This window comes from Cetorhinus maximus, unplaced genomic scaffold (genome assembly GCF_964194155.1).
Source record: "Cetorhinus maximus unplaced genomic scaffold, sCetMax3.hap1.1 HAP1_SCAFFOLD_361, whole genome shotgun sequence".
In the NCBI taxonomy this organism is placed as follows: Eukaryota; Metazoa; Chordata; class Chondrichthyes; order Lamniformes; family Cetorhinidae; genus Cetorhinus; species Cetorhinus maximus.
The window spans coordinates 64,823-85,717 of record NW_027596307.1 but is presented as its reverse complement, the minus strand read 5'-3'; the positions used below and the strand labels follow the sequence as shown (position 1 = coordinate 85,717).

Below are 20,895 nucleotides of genomic sequence, written 5' to 3'. Positions count from 1 at the left end.
GATGGGTTTTTACGACAATCCAGTAGTTTCAGTGTCGTCATTACTGAGACCAACTTTTTATTCCAGGTTTACTTATTAATTGTAGTTAAATTCCTCCATCTGCTGTGGTGGGATTTGAACTCCTATTTCTAGAGCATTAGCCTGGGCCTCTGAATTACAAGATCATTAACATTAACACTGCTACTGTTCCCCAAGTGGCTGGAGATATGGACTAAAATTGAGGCAGAAACGTTTACTTCTGATTTATTCCTTTTAAGTCCAGACACCGAATGCTGCAGCACATGTTGTAGTTGCTTTCTGCCTCTGCTTCTTAGTTTGTCTGTTAGTTTGGTGGAAAAATTCGATAGTGGGACATTCCACAGTCCTTGGTCAAATACCAGACATAACTGAGGTTGCCCTGCTTCCTGCATGCCTCCCATTTTAATTTATTGTTTTGATCGTAGCGCTGTGAGATGAGTTGGGTGGCCTTTCTGTGAAATGCTGTTACCGAGCTGTTTTTCAAGGCAGGGGCTTGGAAGATAAGGCTGTGGGGACAAATTATAGGTGCAAGTGTGTGCATTGTGATCAATTCCATGAAACCACAACCTCAGAACTGATCTGTGACTGAGACCTGTGCCACTCCATTGAAAAGATTTTAGTTCCACCTGTGGGGGCAATTTGTGATTTATTAATCTGGGAGCCAAGACCCAATGACAAAAGTAGAGAATGAGCGCATGCATTACACTTCCAAAAACTCCAATTTGTAGCATCAGCTTTTGAGCTTAAAGCCCTAAGGATAGGAGAAAATCATGAGGCAAAAAAATCAATTTCCAGAGTGTGGTGCGAATGTTACTTGCCACTTGTCAGCCCAAGCCTGGATATTGTCCAGGTCTTGCTGCAGTTAGACATGGACTGCTTCAGTATCTGAGGAGTCGTGGACGGTGCTGAACATTGTAAAATTATCAGCGAACATCCCCACTTCTGACCTTATGATAGAAGGAAGGTCATTGATGAAGCAGCTGAAGATGGTTGGGCCGAGGACACTAACCTGAGGAACTCCTGCAGTGATGTCCTGGAGCTGAGATGACTGACCTCCAACAATCACAACCATCTTCCTTTGTGCTAGGTATGACTCCAACCAGTGGAGAGTTTTCCCCCTAATTCCCATTGACTCCAGTTTTGCCAGGGCACCTTGATGCCACACTTAATCAAATGCGGCCTTGATGTCAAGGGCAGTCACTCTCACCTCACCTCGGGAGTTCAGCTCTTTTGTCCATGTTTGAACCAAGGCTGTAACAAGGTCAGGAGCTGAATGGCCCTGGCGGAACCCATACTGGGCATCAGCGAGCAGGTTATTGCTAAGTAAGTGCTGCTTGATAGCACTGTTGATGACCCCTTCCATTACTTTGCTGATGATGGAGAGTAGACTGATGGGGCGGTAATTGGCCGGGTTGGATTTGTCCTGCTTTTTATGTACAGGACATACCAGAACAATTTTCCACAGAGCCAGGTAGATGCTAGTGTTGTAACTGTACTGCAACAGCTTGGCTAGGGGCGTGGCAAGTTCTGGAGCACAAATCTTCAGTACTATTGCTGGAATATTGTCAAGGCCCATAGCCTTTGCAGTATCCAGTGCCTTCAGCTATTTCTTGATATCACGTGGAGTGAATCGAATTGGCTGAAGACTGGCATCTGTTATGCTGGGGACCTCTGGAGGAGGCCGAGATGGATCATCCACTTGGCACTTCTGGCTGAAGATTGTAGCAAATGCTTCAGCCTTATCTTTTGCACTGATGTGCTGGGCTCCTCCATCATTGAGGGCGGGGATATTTGTGGAGCCTCCTCCTCCAGTGAGTTGTTTAATTGTCCACCACCATTCACGACTGGATGTGGCAGGACTGCAGGACGTAGATCTGCTCTGTTGGGTGTGGGATTGCTTAGCTCTGTCTATCACTTGCTGCTTATGCTGTTTGGCATGCAAGTAGTCCTGTGTTATAGCTTCACCAGGTTGACACCTCATTTTTAGGTATGCCTGGTGCTGCTCCTGGCGTGCCCTCCTGCACTCTTCATTGAACCAGGATTGATCCCCTGGCTTGATGGTAATGGTAGAGTGGGGGATATGCCGGGTCATGAGGTTACAGATTGTGTTCAAGTACAATTCTGCTGCTGATACATAAGAACACAAGAACTAGGAGCAGGAGTAGGCAATTCAGCCCCTCGAGCCTACCCTGCTATTCATTACAATCATGGCTGATCTCATTTTGGCCTCAACTCCAATTTCCCACCCTCTCCCCATAACCATTCAACCTATTACTAATTAAAAATCTGGCTATCTCCTCCTTAAATTTATTCAGCGACCCGGCATCCACTGTGCTCTGAGGTAGTGAATCCCACAGATTCACGACCCTTTGAGAAAAGTAATTCCTCCTCATCTCTGATTTAAATCTACCGCCCCTTAGCCTAAAACTATGGCCTCTCGTTCTAGAATACCCCACAAGAGGAAACATCCGCTCCACGTCTACTTTGTCTATCCCCTTTAGCATCTTATATACCTTAATTAGATCTCCTCTCATCCTTCTAAACTCTAGCGAGTATGGGCCTAAACATGATGGCCCACAGTGCCTCATGGATGCCCAGCGTTGAGTTGCTAGATCTGTTTGAAATCTATCCAATTTAGCACGGTGGTAGTGCCACACAACACGATGGAGGGTATCCTTGATGTGAAGGCATGACTTCGTCTCCACAACGACTGTGCGGTGGTCACTCCTACCGATACTGACATGGACAGATGCATCTGTGGCAGGCAGGTTGGTGAGGATGAGGTCAAGTATGTTTTTCCCTCTTGTTGTTTCCCTCACCACCTGCCGCAGACCCAGTCTAGCAGCTATGTCCTTTAGGACTTGGCCAGCTCGGTCAGTAGTGGTGCTACCGAGCCACTCTTGGTGATGGACACTGAAGTCCCCCACCCAGAGTACATTCTGTGCCCTTGCCACCCTCAGTGCTTCCTCCAAGGAGTGTTCAACATGGAGGAGCACTGATTCATCAGCTGAGGGAGGGCAGTACGTGGAAATCAGCAGGAGGTTTCCTTGCCCACATTTGACCTGATGCCATGGGACTTAATGGGGTCCGGAGTCGATGTTGAGGACTCCCAGGGCAACTCCCTTCTGACTGTATACCACTGTGCCGCCACCTCTGCTGGGTCTGTCCTGCTGGTGGGACAGGACATATCCAGGGGTGATGATGGTGGAGTCTGGGACATTATCTGTAAGATGTGATTCCATGAGGATGACTATGTCAAGCTGTTGCATGACTGGTCTGTGAGACAGCTCAGCCCCCAGATGTTAGTAAGGAGGACTTTGCAGGGCCGACAGGGCTGAGATTGCCGTTGTCGTTTCCGGTGCCTAGTTCAATGCCGGGTGGTCCGTCCGGTTTCATTCCTTTTTTGTGGCTTTGTTGTGGTTTGATACAACTGAGTGGCTTGCTAGGCCATTTCAGAGGGCATTTAAGAGTCAACCACATTGCTGTGGGTCGAGAGTCACGTGTAGGTAAGGTAAGGACGACAGATTTCCTTCCCTAAAGGACAGTGGTGAACCAGATGGGTTTTTACAACAATGGTTTCGTGATCATTATTAGATTTTTATTGAATTCAAATTCCCCCATCTGCCGTGGTGGGATTCAAACCCGGGTCCCCAAAGCATTACCCTGGGTTTCTCGATTACTAGTCCAGCGACAATATCACCATGTCATCAATCCCGCCACAGTAGATGCTGGAATTTGAATTCAATTAAAATCTGGAATTAAAAGTCTAATGATGACCATGAAAGCATTGCCAATTGTTGTAAAAACCCACCTGGGTCACTAATGTCTTTTAAGGAAGGAAATCTGCCGTCCTTACCTGGTCTGGGCTACATGTGACTCCAGACCCACAGCAATGTGGTTGACTCTTAAACGCCCTCTGAACAAGGGCAATTAGGGATGGGAATTAAATGCTGGCCGAGCCAGCGACACCTACACCCCAAGAATAAAAAGAAAGCCCCACTGACTCCCCTTACCCCTCAACCCCACTTATCCACCATCTCCCCAAATGTCTCAACCCCACCTACCCACCTTCTCCCCGTATCCCTCAATCCCACCCACCCTACCATCTCCCCATATTCCTCAATCCCACCACACTCCCAAAGCCCTCAATCTCACCATCTCCCCAATACCCCTCAATCCCACTGACCAACATTCTCCCCATGTCCCTCAATCTCACCTACCCACTATAAGAACATAAGAAATAGGAGCCTGCACCGCCATTTAATAAGATCATGGCTGATTTGCCCCGGGCCTCCTCTTTTGTGCCAGCTCCTCAAAGCTCTCAACCCGCCGATATTTCAAAAAATCTACCTACCTCCTCTTTAAATAATTTCAGCGATCTAGCCTCCACAACTCTCTGGGGTAGACAACTCTCTGGGGTAGAGAATTCTAGACATTCACTACCCTCTAGAGAAGAAATTCTTTCACATCTCAGTTTTAAATGAGTGTCCCCTTATTCTGTAACTATGTCCCCTAGTTCGAGATTTCCCCACTAGAGGAAACATCTTCTCAACATCTACCCTGCCAAGCCCCCTCAGAATCTTGTACGTTTCAACAAGATCACCCCTCATTCTTCTAAACTCTAATGAATAAGGGCCTAACCTGTTTAGCCATTCTTGATAAGTCAACCCCTTCATCCCATCTCTCCACATCCCTTAACCCCACCTACCCAACATCTCCCTAGATCCCTAATCCCTACTTACCCACCATCTCCCCATATCCCTCAATGTCACCTACCTACTCACTCCCCATATCCCTCAACCCCGCCTTCCCTCCATCTCCCCATATCCCTCAATTACATCTTCCCACCATCTCTCCAGATCCCTCAATTCCACCTACCTACCATCTCCCCATATCCCTCAATCCCACCTACCGACCATCTCTCACTATCCCTCAACCCCAACTACACACCATCTTACCATATCCCTCAGCCCACCTACCCACCATCTCCCTATATCCCTAATCCCTACCTACCCACCATCTCCCCATATCCCTCAATGTCACCTACCCACTCACTCCCCATATCCCTCAACCCCGCCTTCCCACCATCTCCCCATATCCCTCAATTACACCTTCCTACCATCTCTCCAGATCCCTCAATCCCACCTACCTACTATCTCCCCATATCCCTCAATCCCACCTACCTACCATCTGTCACTATCCCTCAACCCCAACTACACACCATCTTACCATATCCCTCAGCCCACCTACCCAACATCTCCCTATATCCCTAATCCCTACCTATCCACCATCTCCCTCAATGTCACCTACCCACTCACTCCCCATATCCCTCAACCCCGCCTTCCCACCATCTCCCCATATCCCTCAATTACACATTCCCACCATCTCTCCAGATCACTCAATCCCACTTACCAACCATCTCCCCATATCCCTCAATCCCACCTACCTACCATCTCCCCATACCCCTCAATCCCACCAACCCACCATCTCTCCATATCCCTCAATCCCACCTACCCACCATCTCTCCATATCCCTCAATCCCACCTACCTATCATCTCTCACTATCCCTCAACCCCAACTACACACCATCTCCCCATATCCCTCAGCCCACCTACCCACCATCTCCCCATATCCCTCAATCCCACCTACCTACCATCTCTCACTATCCCTCAACCCCAACTGCACACCATCTCCCCATATCCCTCAGCCCACCTACCCACCATCTCCCTATATCCCTAATCCCTACCTACCCACCATCTCCCCATATCCCTCAATGTCACCTACCCACTCACTCCCCATATCCCTCAACCCCGCCTTCCCACCATCTCCCCATATCCCTCAATTACACCTTCCTACCATCTCTCCAGATCGCTCAATCCCACCTACCCACCATCTCTCCATATCCCTCAATCCCACCTACCCACCATCTCTCCATATCCCTCAATCCCACCTACCTACCATCTCTCACTATCCCTCAACCCCAACTATACACCATCTCCCCATATCCCTCAGCCCACCTACCCACCATCTCTCCATATCCCTCAATCCCACCTACCTACCATCTCTCACTATCCCTCAACCCCAACTGCACACCATCTCCCCATATCCCTCAGCCCACCTACCCACCATCTCCCCATATCCCTCAGCCTACCTACCCACCATCTCCCCATATCCCTCAATCCCACCTACCTACCATCTCTCACTATCCCCCAAACCCAACTGTACACCATCTCTCCATATCCCTCAATCCCACCTACCTACCATCTCTCACTATCCCTCAACCCCAACTGTACACCATCTCTCCATATCCCTCAATCCCACCTACCCACCATCTCTCCATATTCCCCAATCCCATCTTCTTCCCATAACTCCCTAATGAACTCACTGTGCTGTTTTTTGATGATATTGCTGATAACAACTTCCATCCCCTCAGTTTCCCTGACTCCTCTTCCTATTTCAGCTGAGGAATTTCCAGCAATAAGGTCCAGCTCCACCGCCCTCTGCTGGAGGATTCTTCTGAAAGTAATATTCTGTTGTATTCTATCCTATATCACACTCTGACATTCTGTGTTTAGATCCAGAGTCACACCCATGATCCTCAAGGTTGTACAAGCTTTAGGAATGAGAGACCCATTGCACCATTGCTCCACATCTCGCAGTAACAGTTTAACACCAGGGGATATCATGGAGGAGGACAACTGTTACAGCGACAGTAAGGGAGTCACAATTGGTTTCAGCACCCTTGGAGTAAAATGTTAACGCAATCAGTGCTTCATCTCCTTATCACTATTGGAGACCGCCACCATTATCTGCCAGCTCACCACCACTTTCTCAAGGGCAATTAGGGATGGGCAATAAACGCTTGCCCAGCGAATCCCATATCCTGTGAATGAGTGAAAAAAAGAAATCCCTTTTTGGTCACTAATCAGCTCCCCCTCTTCTCTTACCATTTTACTACTTACGTGTTTCTGGAACAGGGTCAGCCAACATATAGCCTGCGGGCCAGAGTTAATCCAGTCTTTAAAATGTCATTGTGAGAACTCTTCCAACTGCTCCCAGATGTAGGGTGTTTACACTGCAACCTACCCTGTCATTGACATTGCCATTGGGTCAATGTCCGGCTGTGCTGTTTCTGATTCTGACCTGCCAGTCACCAGTTGATGCTCTTGTTGGGTGAACAAAAAGGCACTAAAGGCCCAGCATCCACTGGTAGATTATTCTCAATCATTTTATTTGTATCAGGCCACTGGCAACTGGGTGAGTGGGCCCCTGAATGATTGCATTGGTTTTTGCAATTTTAAAAAAACTTTATCCTGTTTAGTAATTAACAATTTTTATTCAAGCACACAGGGACTGGGAAATATTAAAGTTTCAATTGGCTCCACTCTTCACATGCAATTTCTTAGTTAAATAATGGATCATATATTGGACTGCAGTCTAATCATTTGGAATCAAATTGTTTGCTGCAGATGGCATTGCTACCATTATAGCGGTGATGCAGTGAAAAAGAGAAGTCACATTTTTTAATGTATCTTGCAGTTAGACAAACTAGTGAGAGTGTTTTTTGTTCAGGCTTTTAACTGTAGAAAGGATTTTTGTGTTTGAGCGCTGCCTAAAGAGGCCCATTTCCAATAAACAAAGTTCATCTTTGTGAACAGTTGATTCTCACTGACAGTGGGATAAACAGTAAAGTAATGGAAGGGGGTCATCAACAGTGCTATCAAGCGGCACTTGCTTAGCAATAACCTGCTCATTGATGCCCAGTTTGGGTTCCGCCAGGGCCGCTGCTCAGCTCCTGACCTCGTTACAGCCTTGGCTCAAACATGGACAAAAGAGCTGAACCCCTGAGGTGAGGTGAGAGTGACCGCCTTGAAATCAAGGCAGCAGTGTGGCATCAAGGAGCCCTGGCAAAACTGGAGTCAATGGGAATCAGGGGGAAACTCTCTGGTGGTTGGAGTCATAACCAGCACAAAGGAAGCTGGTTGTGGTTGTTGGAGGTTAGTCATCTCAGCTCCAGGACATCACTGCAGGAGTTCCTCAGGGTAGTGCCCTCGGCCCAACCACCTTCAGCTGCTTCATCAATGACCTTCCTTCTATCATAAGGTCAGAAGTGGGGATGTTTGCTGATGATTGCACAATGTTCAGCACCATTCACGACTCCTCAGATGCTGAAGCAGTCCATGTCCAAATGCAGCAAGACCTGGACAATATCCAGGCTTGGACTGACAAGTGGCAAGTAACATTCGCGCCACACAAGTGTCAGGCAATGACCATCTCCAACAAGAGAGAATCCAACCATCGCCCCTTGATGTTCAATGGCATTACCATCACTGAATCCCCCAGTATCAACATCCTGGGGGTTACCATTGACCAGAAACTGAACTGGACTAGCCATATAAATACCGTGGCTACAAGAGCAGGTCAGAGGCTAGGAATCCTGTGACAAGTAACTCACCTCCTGACTCCCCAAAGCCTGTCCACCATCTACAAGGCACAAGTCAGGAGTGTGATGGAATACTCTCCACTTGCCTGGATGAGTGCAGCTCCCACAACACTCAAGAAGCTTGACATAGTCCAGGACAAAGCAGCCGCTTGATTGACATCCCATCTACAAACATTCACTCCCTCCACCACCAAATGGTAAGAATGACTGTCCTTGACACCAAGGCAGCATTTGACCGAGTGTGGCATCAAGGAGCCCTAGCGAAACTGGAGTCAATGGGAATCGGGGAAAACTCTACACTCATTGGAGTCATACCTAGCACAAAAGAAGATGGTTGTGCTCAGTAGCAGCAGTGTGTACCACCTACAAGATGCACTGCAGGAATTCACCAAGTCTCCTTAGACAGCGCCTTCCAAACCCACGACCACTACCATCTAGAAGGACAAGGGCAGCAGATAGGTGGGAACACCACCAACTGGAAGTTCCCCTCCAAGTCACTCACCATCCTGACTTGGAAATATATCACTGTTCCTTCACTGTCACTGGGTCAAAATCCTGGAACTCCCTCCCTAACAGCACTGTGGGTGCACCTGCACCACATAGACTGCAGTGGTTCAAGAAGGCAGCTCACCACCATCTTGTTTTATGACCCTTCTGTTAAGAGAAATAGGTCAGTCCTATTTATTCTATCCAGGCGCCTCGCAATTTTATATATCTCAATCCACCCTGCAGCTCCCCAGTTCCAAGGAAAAAAACCCAGCCTATCCAATCTTTCCTCAGCTAAAATGTCCCTGGCAACATCCTCATAAATCTTCTTTGCACCCTCTCTAGCGCAATCACATCTTTCCTCTAATGTGGTAACCAGAACAGTGGTCTAACTAGTGATAACAAAAACAGAATTACCTGGAAAAACTCAGCAGGTCTGGCAGCATCGGCGGAGAAGAAATCAGTTAACGTTTCGAGCCTTCATGGCCCTTCGGCAGAACTGAAGCATAGTTAGAAGAAGGGAGAAATATAAATTGGTTTAAGGTGGGTGGGGAGGGTGGGGGGGAGAGAGAGACATTGAGGGTGTGGTGATTGTGGAGATGAGCAGTTAATCAAAAGATGTCACAGACAAAAGGGTCAAAGAGGTGTTGAAGGTGGTGATATTTGTCTGAGAAAAGTGCTAATTAAGAATGGAAGACAGGATATTCAAAGTACAGCTCTAGTGGGGGTGGGGTGGAAAGACTAACAAGGTTTTAGTTTAGATTTAAAAATAATGGAAATAGGTGGGGAAAGAAGAATCTATATAAATTATTGAAAAAAAAGGGGGGGGGGAAGAAACGGGGTGGGGATGGGGGGAGGGGGAGTTTAAGATCTAAAGTTGTTGAATTCAATATTCAGCCCGGAAGGCTGTAAAGTGCCTAGTCGGAAGATGAGGTGCTGTTCCTCCAGTTTGCGTTGGGCTTCACTGGAACAATGCAGCAAGCTAAGGACAGACATGTGGGCAAGAGAACAGGGTGGAGTGTTAAAATGGCAAGCGACAGGGAGGTTTGGGTCTTTCTTGCGGACAGACCGCAGGTGTTCCGCAAAACGGTCGCCCAGTTTGCGTTTGGTCTCTCCAATGTAGAGGAGACCGCATTGGGAGCAACGAATGCAGTAGACTAAGTTAGGGGAAATGCAAGTGAAATGCTGCTTCACTTGAAAGGAGTGTTTGGGCTCTTGGACGGTGAGGAGAGAGGAAGTGAAGGGGCAGGTGTTGCATCTTCTGCGTGGGCATGGGGAGGTGCCATAAGTGGGGGTTGAGGAGTAGGGGGTGATGGAGGAGTGGACCAGGGTGTCCCGGAGGGAACGATCCCTACGGAATGCCGTCGGGGGGGTGAAGGGAAGATGTGTTTGGTGGTGGCATCATGCTGGAGTTGGCGGAAATGGCGGAGGATGATCCTTTGAATGCGGAGGCTGGTGGGGTGATAAGTGAGGACAAGGGGGACCCTATCATGTTTCTGGGAAGGAGGAGAAGGCGTGAGGGAGGATGCGCGGGATATGGGCCGGACACGGTTGAGGGCCCTGTCAACGACCGTGGATGGAAAACCTCGGTTAAGGAAGAAGGAGGACATGTCAGAGGAGCTGTTTTTGAAGGTAGCGTCATCAGAACAGATGCGACGGAGGCGAAGGAACTGAGAGAATGGGATGGAGTCTTTACAAGAAGCGGGGTGTGAGGAGCTGTAGTTGAGGTAGCTGTGGGAGTCGGTAGGCTTGTAATGGATATTGGTGGACAGTCTATCATCAGAAATTGAGACAGAGAGGTCAAGGAAGGGAAGAGAAGTGTCAGAGATGGACCATGTGAAGATGATGGAGGGGTGGAGATTGGAAGCAAAATTAATAAATTTTTCCAGGTCCCGACGAGAGCATGAAGCAGCACCGAAGTAATCATCGATGTACCGGAGAAAGAGTTGTGGGAGGGGGCCGGAGTAGGACTGGAACAAGGAATGTTCCACATACCCCATAAAGAGACAGGCATAGCTGGGGCCCATGCGGGTACCCATAGCCACACCTTTTATTTGGAGGAAGTGAGAGGAGTTAAAGGAGAAATTGTTCAGTGTGAGAACAAGTTCAGCCAGACGGAGGAGAGTAGTGGTGGATGGGGATTGTTGGGGCCTCTGTTCAAGGAAGAAGCTAAGGGCCCTCAGACCATCCTGGTGGGGGATGGAGGTGTAGAGGGATTGGACATCCATGGTGAAGAGGAAGCGGTTGGGGTATGTGGAACATTCCTTGTTCCAGTCCTACTCCGGCCTCCTCCCACAACTCTTTCTCCGGTACATCGATGATTACTTCGGTGCTGCTTCATGCTCTCGTCGGGACCTGGAAAAATTTATTAATTTTGCTTCCAATCTCCACCCCTCCATCATCTTCACATGGTCCATCTCTGACACTTCTCTTCCCTTCCTTGACCTCTCTGTCTCAATTTCTGATGATAGACTGTCCACCAATATCCATTACAAGCCTACCGACTCCCACAGCTACCTCGACTACAGCTCCTCACACCCCGCTTCTTGTAAAGACTCCATCCCATTCTCTCAGTTCCTTCGCCTCCGTCGCATCTGTTCTGATGACGCTACCTTCAAAAACATGTCCTCCTTCTTCCTTAACCGAGGTTTTCCATCCACGGTCGTTGACAGGGCCCTCAACCGTGTCCGGCCCATATCCCGCGCATCCTCCCTCACGCCTTCTCCTCCTTCCCAGAAACATGATAGGGTCCCCCTTGTCCTCACTTATCACCCCACCAGCCTCCGCATTCAAAGGATCATCCTCCGCCATTTCCGCCAACTCCAGCATGATGCCACCACCAAACACATCTTCCCTTCACCCCCCCTGACGGCATTCCGTAGGGATCGTTCCCTCCGGGACACCCTGGTCCACTCCTCCATCACCCCCTACTCCTCAACCCCCACTTATGGCACCTCCCCATGCCCACGCAGAAGATGCAACACCTGCCCCTTCACTTCCTCTCTCCTCACCGTCCAAGGGCCCAAACACTCCTTTCAAGTGAAGCAGCATTTCACTTGCATTTCCCCTAACTTAGTCTACTGCATTCGTTGCTCCCAATGCGGTCTCCTCTACATTGGAGAGACCAAACGCAAACTGGGCGACCGTTTTGCGGAACACCTGCGGTCTGTCCGCAAGAAAGACCCAAACCTCCCTGTCGCTTGCCATTTTAACACTCCACCCTGTTCTCTTGCCCACATGTCTGTCCTTGGCTTGCTGCATTGTTCCAGTGAAGCCCAACGCAAACTGGAGGAACAGCACCTCATCTTCCGACTAGGCACTTTACAGCCTTCCGGGCTGAATATTGAATTCAACAACTTTAGATCTTAAACTCCCCATCCCCCCATCCCCACCCCGTTTCTTCCCCCCCCCCCCTTTTTTTTCAATAATTTATATAGATTCTTCTTTCCCCACCTATTTCCATTATTTTTAAATCTAAACTAAAACCTTGTTAGTCTTTCCACCCCACCCCCACTAGAGCTGTACTTTGAATATCCTGTCTTCTATTCTTAATTAGCACTTTTCTCAGACAAATATCATCACCTTCAACACCTCTTTGACCCTTTTGTCTGTGACATCTTTTGATTAACTGCTCATCTCCACAATCACCACACCCTCAATGTCTCTCTCTCTCTCTCTCTCTCTCTCTCTTCTCCCACCGCCCCCGCCCCCCCCCCCCCCACCCCCACCCACCTTAAACCAATTTATATTTCTCCCTTCTTCTAACTATGCTTCAGTTCTGCCGAAGGGCCATGAAGGCTCGAAACGTTAACTGATTTCTTCTCCGCCGATGCTGCCAGACTTGCTGAGTTTTTCCAGGTAATTCTGTTTTTGTTTTGGATTTCCAGCATCCGCAGTAGCTTTTAGCTTTTTGTTTTTATCTAACTAGTGATGTCTACAGTTCCAGTGTAAACTCTTATATCCTATGCAAAAACAAAAATAGCTGGAAAAACTCAGCAGGTCTGACAGCATCTGTGGAGAGGAAGACAGAGTTAACATTTCGAGTCCGTATGACCCTTCATCGGAACTAAATAGAAATGACGTGAAATATAAGCTGTTTAAGGGGGGTGGAACAGATGGATCTGGATAGAAGGCCAGTGATAGGTGGAGGCAAAGGAGAAATTGCCAAAGATGTCATAGACAAAAGGACAAAGGGGTGTTGACGGTGGTGATATGGCTAAAGGATGTGCTAAAGGTCACATTAAGGGTAGAAAGCAGGATGAGCAAGTGACAAATGGCCCTAATGGGGGTGGGATGGGGGGAAGGGATCGAAATAGGCTAAAAGGTGGAGATAAAACAATAGATGGAAATAAATGTAAAAATAATAATAGAAATAGGTGGGAAAAGAAAAATATATTAAAAGAATATAATAATTATTAGAAAAAAGCAGATCGGAAAGGGGGTGGGGATGAAGGAGAGAGTTCATGATCTGAAGTTGTTGAACTCAATGTTAAGTCCGGAAGGCTGTAAAATGCCTAATCGGAAGCACCTCATTTAAAAAGTACCTGGATGAGCACTTGGCACGTCATAACATTCAAGGCTAAGGCCAAGTGCTGGTAAATGGGATTAAGTAGGTAGGTCAGGTGTTTCTCATGTGTCGGCGCAGACTCGATGGGCCGAAGGGCCTCTTCACTGTGTGATTCTTTGTTACTACCTTTTGAGATCCTACTCTTTAATTTCTTCTTAACTTCTTAAAACCTTTCTGCAGGACCTCATCCTTCTTTATATCTATGTCATTGGTGTCAATATAGATCACAACAATTTATACTATAGGAGAAAAGAATGCTGATTGTTTGGCATGTCGATACTGATCGGCTGAGGCGTTACCATGGAGTATAAATTGTTGTGAACATTTGAAATTTAGCATTCTTGTGTTTGTCCTGATGAATTCAGCAACACGTCTCTCTTTTTAGCAATATTCAAGTTCTGTACTACCAAGCGACTTTGTAAACGCCTGTCTATTCCTCTAACTATAGAATATCCTATCATTGATGCTTTGCTAAAGCTATCACTTTCACCATTATTAAGAACTGAATACAGGTTGGAGAGTGAGGTGCATTCAGGGGACCCCTCCATCACCTGCCTGATCCTCCTTGACTGCCTGGTGGTCACCCATTCCCTCTCTCCCTGCATGTCCTTAAGCTGTGGGATGACCACATCCAGAAATGTGCTATCCGCACACGGATGTGCCACAGTGATGCCAGCTGCTGCTGAAGCTTCAAAACCCAGAGCTCGAGCTGCTGCAGCTGATGACACTTCCTGCACATTTGGTCGTCCAGGACATGAGAAGTGACCTGGAATTCCCACATGTTAACTCATTCAATAAGATTGAGATGCTGTATAAACTCTCCGCCCCATGTAAATCCATGTGACCACCTGGGAGAAGAGAAAACCCAGATGAAAATCTGCAGGCTAATTAATGGGAAAAATATCTGCAAAATTCTTCTTCAACCACCCTAGGAGATCAAAACTTGTCCAGGAGATCACTCTGATGTCCTGTTGGTTTATACAGAACTGTACCTTTAATAGGAGAGCATTTCTGGCCTAGCCAGAAACAGGTCCAGTTATTGATTAAAAAGTTCATTGAATCATCCTCCACCTCCCAAACCGGCAGCCTGTTTCAGAGAGAGGTTCACTGTTCCCTGGTTTGAACTACAGATTCAACTCAATGGTCTGAGCTGCAAGAGGTTCCTCAGACACCCATAACTGTGATGGCTGCCTTCAGAAAGGGCAGAATTAACAGCATGCACCTAAATAACCTGCGGCCGGAACAGCTCTCTGCAGTTAAATAAATGATGGAAGGCAGAGTTTGGAGAGTTGTGTAAATGCAGCGCCTTTTCCTGATTTCACAGAATCACAGTGCAGAAGAGGCCCTTCGGCCGATCGAGTCTGCACCGACACGTGAGAAACACCTGACCTACCTACCTAATCCCATTTACCAGCACTTGGCCCATCGCCTTGAATGTTATGACGGGCCAAGTGCTCATCCAGGTACTTTTTAAAGGATGTGAGGCAACCCGCCTCCACCACCCTCCCATACAGCGCATTCCAGACTGTCACCACCCTCTGGGTAAAAAGGTTTTCCTCACATCTCCCCTAAACCTCCTGCCCCTCACCTTGAACTTATGTCCCCTCGTGACTGACCTTCCAACTAAGGGGAACAGCTGCTCCCTATCCACCCTGTCCATGCCCCTCATAATCTTGTACACCTCGATCAGGTTGCCCCTCAGTCTTCTCTGCTCCAACAAAAACAACCCAAGTCTATCCAACCTTTCTTCATAACTTAAATGTTTCATCCCAGGCAACATCCTGGTGAATCTCCTCTGCACCCCCTCCAGTGCAATCACATCCTTCCTATAATGTGGTGACCAGAACTGCACACAGTACTCCAGCTGTGGCCTCACTAAGGTTCTATACAACCCCAACATGACCTCCCTACTTTTGTAATCTATGCCTCGATTGATAAAGGCAAGTGTCCCATATGCCTTTTTCACCACCCCACTAACATGCCCCTCTGCCTTCAGAGATCTATGGACACACATGCCAAGGTCCCTTTGTTCCTCAGAACTTCCTAGTGCCATGCCATTCATTAAATACTTCCTTGTCAAATTACTCCTTCCAAAGTGTATCACTTCACACTTTTCAGGGTTAAATTCCATCTGCCACTTATCTGCCCATTTGACCATCCCGTCTATATCTTCCTGTAGCCCAAGACACTCAACCTCACTGTTAACCACCCGACCAATCTTTGTGTCATCCGCAAACTTACTAATCCCACCCCCCACATAGTCACCTATGTCATTTATATAAATGACGAATAATAGGGGACCCAGCACAGATCCCTGTGGTACGCCACTGGACACTGGCTTCCAGTCACTAAAGCATCCTTCTGTCATCACCCTCTGTCTCCTACAACTAAGCCAATTTTGAATCAGCATTATCAAATTACCCTGTATCCCATGTGCATTTGCCTTCTTTATAAGTCTCCCATGTGGGACCTTGTCAAAGGCTTTGCTGAAATCCATAAAAACTACATCAACTGCACTACCCTCATCTACACATCTGGTCACCTCCTCAAAAAATTCAATCAAATTTGTTAGGCATGATTTCCCTCCCTCTCTCCCAGCAGTGGTTGGAAATTAATTGTTACTTTCTCTCTGACAGCGGAGAAGGTGACATCCCTTGGGAGGAACTGGCACCGGCCCTGCCTAAGGTGTGAGCGATGCCGAAAAACATTGACCCCTGGTGGCCATGCCCAGGTAAGTCATTCAGCTCTTTTTCTTCCCTATTGTGTGGGACATGTGGGGTACCAGTGTGCTCACAACTGCCGAGTGGACTGAGTTGTGGTGTGAAGGCTGATAGATTCTTAACACTCAACGGGTTTAGATGGAATATTGAGAAAAGCTAAGGTTTGGAATCCTAGAGCAGCTTGGGCAGTGTTCTCTCTGTCAGCCCACTTGCAGGGATTGATAATTGTTCATTCTATAATACAGTGCGATCAGCTAACGGAGAATGTCATGGGGGGAGCTGCAGCTTTGTACCTGCAATTCTTCCTTTAGTGAAATCCAGAAATATTTAAGATTTTGTTGATGTTCTTAGGGCTTTGTTGTTTCTGGTAAGGTGCTAGTTGCCCTTCAAAAGGTAGCAGTGAACCACCTTCTTGAACTGCTGCAGTCAGTGTGATTAAGGTATTGTGCTGTTAATTCAGGGGTTCCAGTCATTCAGTGATGATGAAGGACTGGTAATATAATTCCAAGACAGGAAGATGTGTAATTTGGGAGAGAACTTGCTGCTGATGGTGTTCCCATGCACCTACTGCCTTGTTTTTCTCAGCTGTGGAGCTCTCAGGTAGGAAAAAGCTGCAATGCACCTTGTAAGTGGTATGCACTGCAGACACAGCCCATTGACGATGGAGGAAGTGGGTTATGAGCCCAAGGGCAGCAGCGCCAATCAGGTGGGCTGCTTTGTTCTGAGTGTTTTTGGAGCTGCATTCACCCAGACAAGTGGAGTGTACTCCATCACACTCCTGACTCATGCCTTTTACATGGTGGACAGGCTTTGAGGGAGAGTGAGTCAGTCATCACAAAGTGCCTATCTACTGCCCTACTCTGACAGGCATGGTGCTGAAATTGCTGGTCTATGAAGATATTGATAGCTGTAAAGAATCACAGAATCATAGAATCTTAACGGTACAGAAGAAGGCCATTCGGCTCATCATGTCTGCACTGGCTCTTGAAATGAGCATTATGACTCAGTGCCATTGCCCTGCCTTTTCCTCGTACCCTTGGACATTTTTCTATTCAAATAATCATCTAATGCCCTCTTGAATGTCTCGATTGAACTTGCCTTCACCACACTTCCAGGCAGTGCATTCCAGACCCAAACCACTCGCTGTGTGAAAAAGTTTATTCTCACATCACATTTGATTCTTTTGCAAATCACTTTAAAACTGTGCCCTCTCGTTCTTGACCCTTTTACGAGCGGGAACTGCTTCTCTCTATCTACTCTGTCCAGCCCCCTCATGGTTTTGAACATCTCTATCAAATCTCCTCTCAGCCTTCTTCTCTCCAAGGAGAACAGTCCCAACCTCTCCAATCTATCCTCATAGCTGAAGTTTCTCATCCCTGGAACCATTCTTGTAAACCTCTTCTGCACTCTCTCAAATGTGTTCACATCCTTCCTATAATATGGTGCCCAGAACTATATACAATATTCCAGCTGAGATCTAATATAAATTCAGCATAACCTCCCTGCTCTTGTACTCTCTGCCCCTATTAATAAAGCCCAGGTTACTATATGCTTTTTTAACTGCCCTCTCCACCTGTCCTGCCACCTTCAATGATCTATCCACATATACACTCAGGTCTTTCTGCTCCTGCACCACCATGTTATTGTTAAACTTTCTCTAATGGACATGGCTTCCTGTTACTAAAGTGATGTGAATGTTACCTGTCATTTGTCAGCCAGTTCTGCATGTTATCCAGGTCCTGGTGTGAGCTGGTGTGAGATGCATGATATGGAACTTCCAGATCCACGTTCTGAGCAAGGAGACAGGACAGAGGGGAAGCAGCAGAGCAGAGGCTACAAATATTGTTCTTAGATTTCTCCATTGGGAAGGTTTGAGATTCAGAGGTGGAGGTTGTTGGTAAAAGACCATCACCTGTATACAGTTGTGAACTGAAACATCTTCTTTATTTTCTGCAGCATGAGGGGAAGCCCTATTGCCATGTTCCTTGCTATGGAATTTTGTTCGGACCCAAAGGTAAAAATGAACCAACTCTATTAATTCAAAACAAAGGTTTTCTAGAATTCTGACTGGACCTTCTCTGCATAATGATGGCTATAATCATGCAACTGTTATACTGCAGACATACATTTTATTTCATTCATAGAAACATAGAGAATAGAAGCAGGAGTAGGCCATTCGGCCCTTCGAGCCTGCTCCGCCATTCATTATGATCATGGCTGATCATCCAACTCAATAGCCTGCTCCCGCTTTCTATCCATATCCTTTGATCCCTTTCACCCCAAGAGCTATATTTAACTCCTTCTTGAAAACATACAATGTTTTGGCCTCAACTACTTTCTGTGGTAGCGAATTCCACAGGTTCACCGCTCTCTGGGTGAAGAAATTTCTCCTCATCTCAGTCCTAAATGGTCTACCCCGTATCCTCAGACTGTGACCCCTGGTTCTGGATTCCCCCACCATTGGGAACATCCTTCCTGCATCTACCCTGTTTAGTCCTGTTAGAATTTTGTAGGTTTCTATGAGATCCCCCCTCATTCTTCTGAACTCCAGCGAATATAATCCTAAACGACTCAACCACTCCCCATATGTCAGTTCTGCCATCCCAGGAATCAGTCTGGTAAACCTTTGCTGCACTCCCTCTATAACAAGAACATCCTTCCTCAGATAAGGAGACCAAAACTGCGCACAATATTCCATGTGTGTTGTCACCAAGGCCCTGTATAATTGCAGCAAGACATCCCTGCTCCTGTACTTAAATCCTCTGGCTATGAAGGCCAACATACCATTTGTCTTCTTTACCGCCTGCTGCACCTGCATGCTTACCTTCAGCGACTGGTGTACGAGGACACCCAGGTCTCGTTGCACATTCCACTCTCTCAATTTATAGCCATTCAGATAATAATCTGCCTCCCTGTTTTTGCTACCAAAGTGGAAAACCTCACATTTATCCACACTATACTGCATATGCCATGCATTTTCCCACTCACTCAGCTTGTCCAAATCACACTGAAGCATCTCTGCATCCTCCTCACAGCTCACCCTCCCACCCAGCTTTGTGTCATCTGCAAATTTGGAGATGTTACATTTAGTTCCCTCATCTAAATCATTAATATATATTGTGAATCGCTGGGGTCCCAGCACCAATCCCTGCGGTACCCCACTAGTCACTGCCTGCCATTTGGAAAAAGACCCATTTATTCCTACTCTTTGTTTTCTGTCTGCTAACCAGTTTTCTATCCATCTCAATACACTACCCTCAATCCCATGCACTTTAATTTTACACGCTAATTTCTTATGCGGGACTTTGTTGAAAGCCTTCTGAAAGTCCAAATAAACCACATCCACTGGCTCCCCCTCATCAACACTATTAGTTACATTCTTGAAAAATTCCAGTAGATTTGTCAAGCATGATTTCCCTTTCGTAAATCCATGCTGACTCTGTCCAATTCTGCCACTGTTTTCCAAGTGCTCAGCTATTAAATCTTTTAAAATGGACTCTAGAATTTTCCCCACTACCGATGTCAAGCTGACTGGTCTATAATTCTCTGTTTTCTCTCTACCTCCCTTTTTAAACAGTGGGGTTACATTAGCTGCCCTCCAAACTGTAAGAACTGTTCCAAAGTCTGTAGAATCTTGTCAGGGCCCTTAGCCTTTGCAGTATCCAGTGCCTTCAGCCGTTTCTTGATATCATGTGGAGTGAATCGATTTGTTGATGACTGAAGGTGATGCTGGGGACCTCCGGAGGAAGCCGAGATGAATCATCCATGAGGCACTTCTGGCTGAAGATTGAAGCAAATGCCTTATCTTTTGCACTGCTCTGCTGGGCTCCTCCATCATTGAGGATGGGGATATTTGTGGAGCCTCATCCTCCAGTGAGTTGTTTAATTGTCCACCACCATTCACGACTGGATGTGGCAGGACTGCAGATCTTAGATCTGACCCGTTGGTTGTGGGATCGCTTAGCTCTGTCTATCATTTGCTGTACATGCTGTTTGGCATGCAAGTAGTCCTGTCTTATAGCTTCACCAGGTTGATCCCTCATTTTTAGGTATGCCTGGTGCTGCTCCTAGCATGCCCCCCTGCACTCTTCATTGAACCAGGGTTGATCCCCTGGCTTGATGGTAATGGTAGAGTGGGGGATATGCCGGGCCATGTGGTTACAAATTGTGTTTGAACACAATTCTGCTGCTGGTGATGGCCCACAGAGCCTCATGGATGCCTAGTCTTGAGTTGCCAGATCTGTATGAAATCTATCGAATTTAGCACGGTGGTAGTGCCACACAACACGATGGAGGGTATCCTCAATGTGATGACGGGACTTCGTCTCCACAAAATTCATCTCACTACATTCAGAGAGCAGGACCATCAATCCATCCATCTCACTGCTCTCAGAGAACAGGACCATCAATCCATCCATCTCACTGCTCTCAGAGAACAGGACCATCAATCCATCCATCTCACTGCATTCAGAGAACAGGACCATCAATCCATCCATCTCACTGCATTCAGAGAACAGGACCATCAATCCATCCATCTCACTGCATTCAGAGAACAGGACCATCAATCCATCCATCTCACTGCTCTCAGAGAACAGGACCATCAATCCATCCATCTCACTGCATTCAGAGAACAGGACCATCAATCCATCCATCTCACTGCA

The 20,895-nt window shown here is 47.1% G+C and overlaps 1 protein-coding gene across 4 annotated transcripts in view; it reads left to right on the top strand.

Moving 5' to 3' along the window:
* LOC144673421 (cysteine-rich protein 2-like) overlaps nt 1-20,895 on the top strand; it is a 107,365-nt gene that overhangs the window by 76,059 nt on the left and 10,411 nt on the right. For all 4 annotated transcript variants that reach the window (XR_013574306.1, XM_078535265.1, XM_078535262.1 and 1 more), the window contains 2 exons: nt 16,151-16,245; nt 18,191-18,248. Coding sequence is in view for 3 of the 4 variants with exons in the window: in XM_078535265.1 (XP_078391391.1) it covers nt 16,151-16,245; nt 18,191-18,248 (153 nt within the window). In the remaining variant the exon portion in view is untranslated. The remainder of the gene's footprint in view (nt 1-16,150; nt 16,246-18,190; nt 18,249-20,895) is intronic.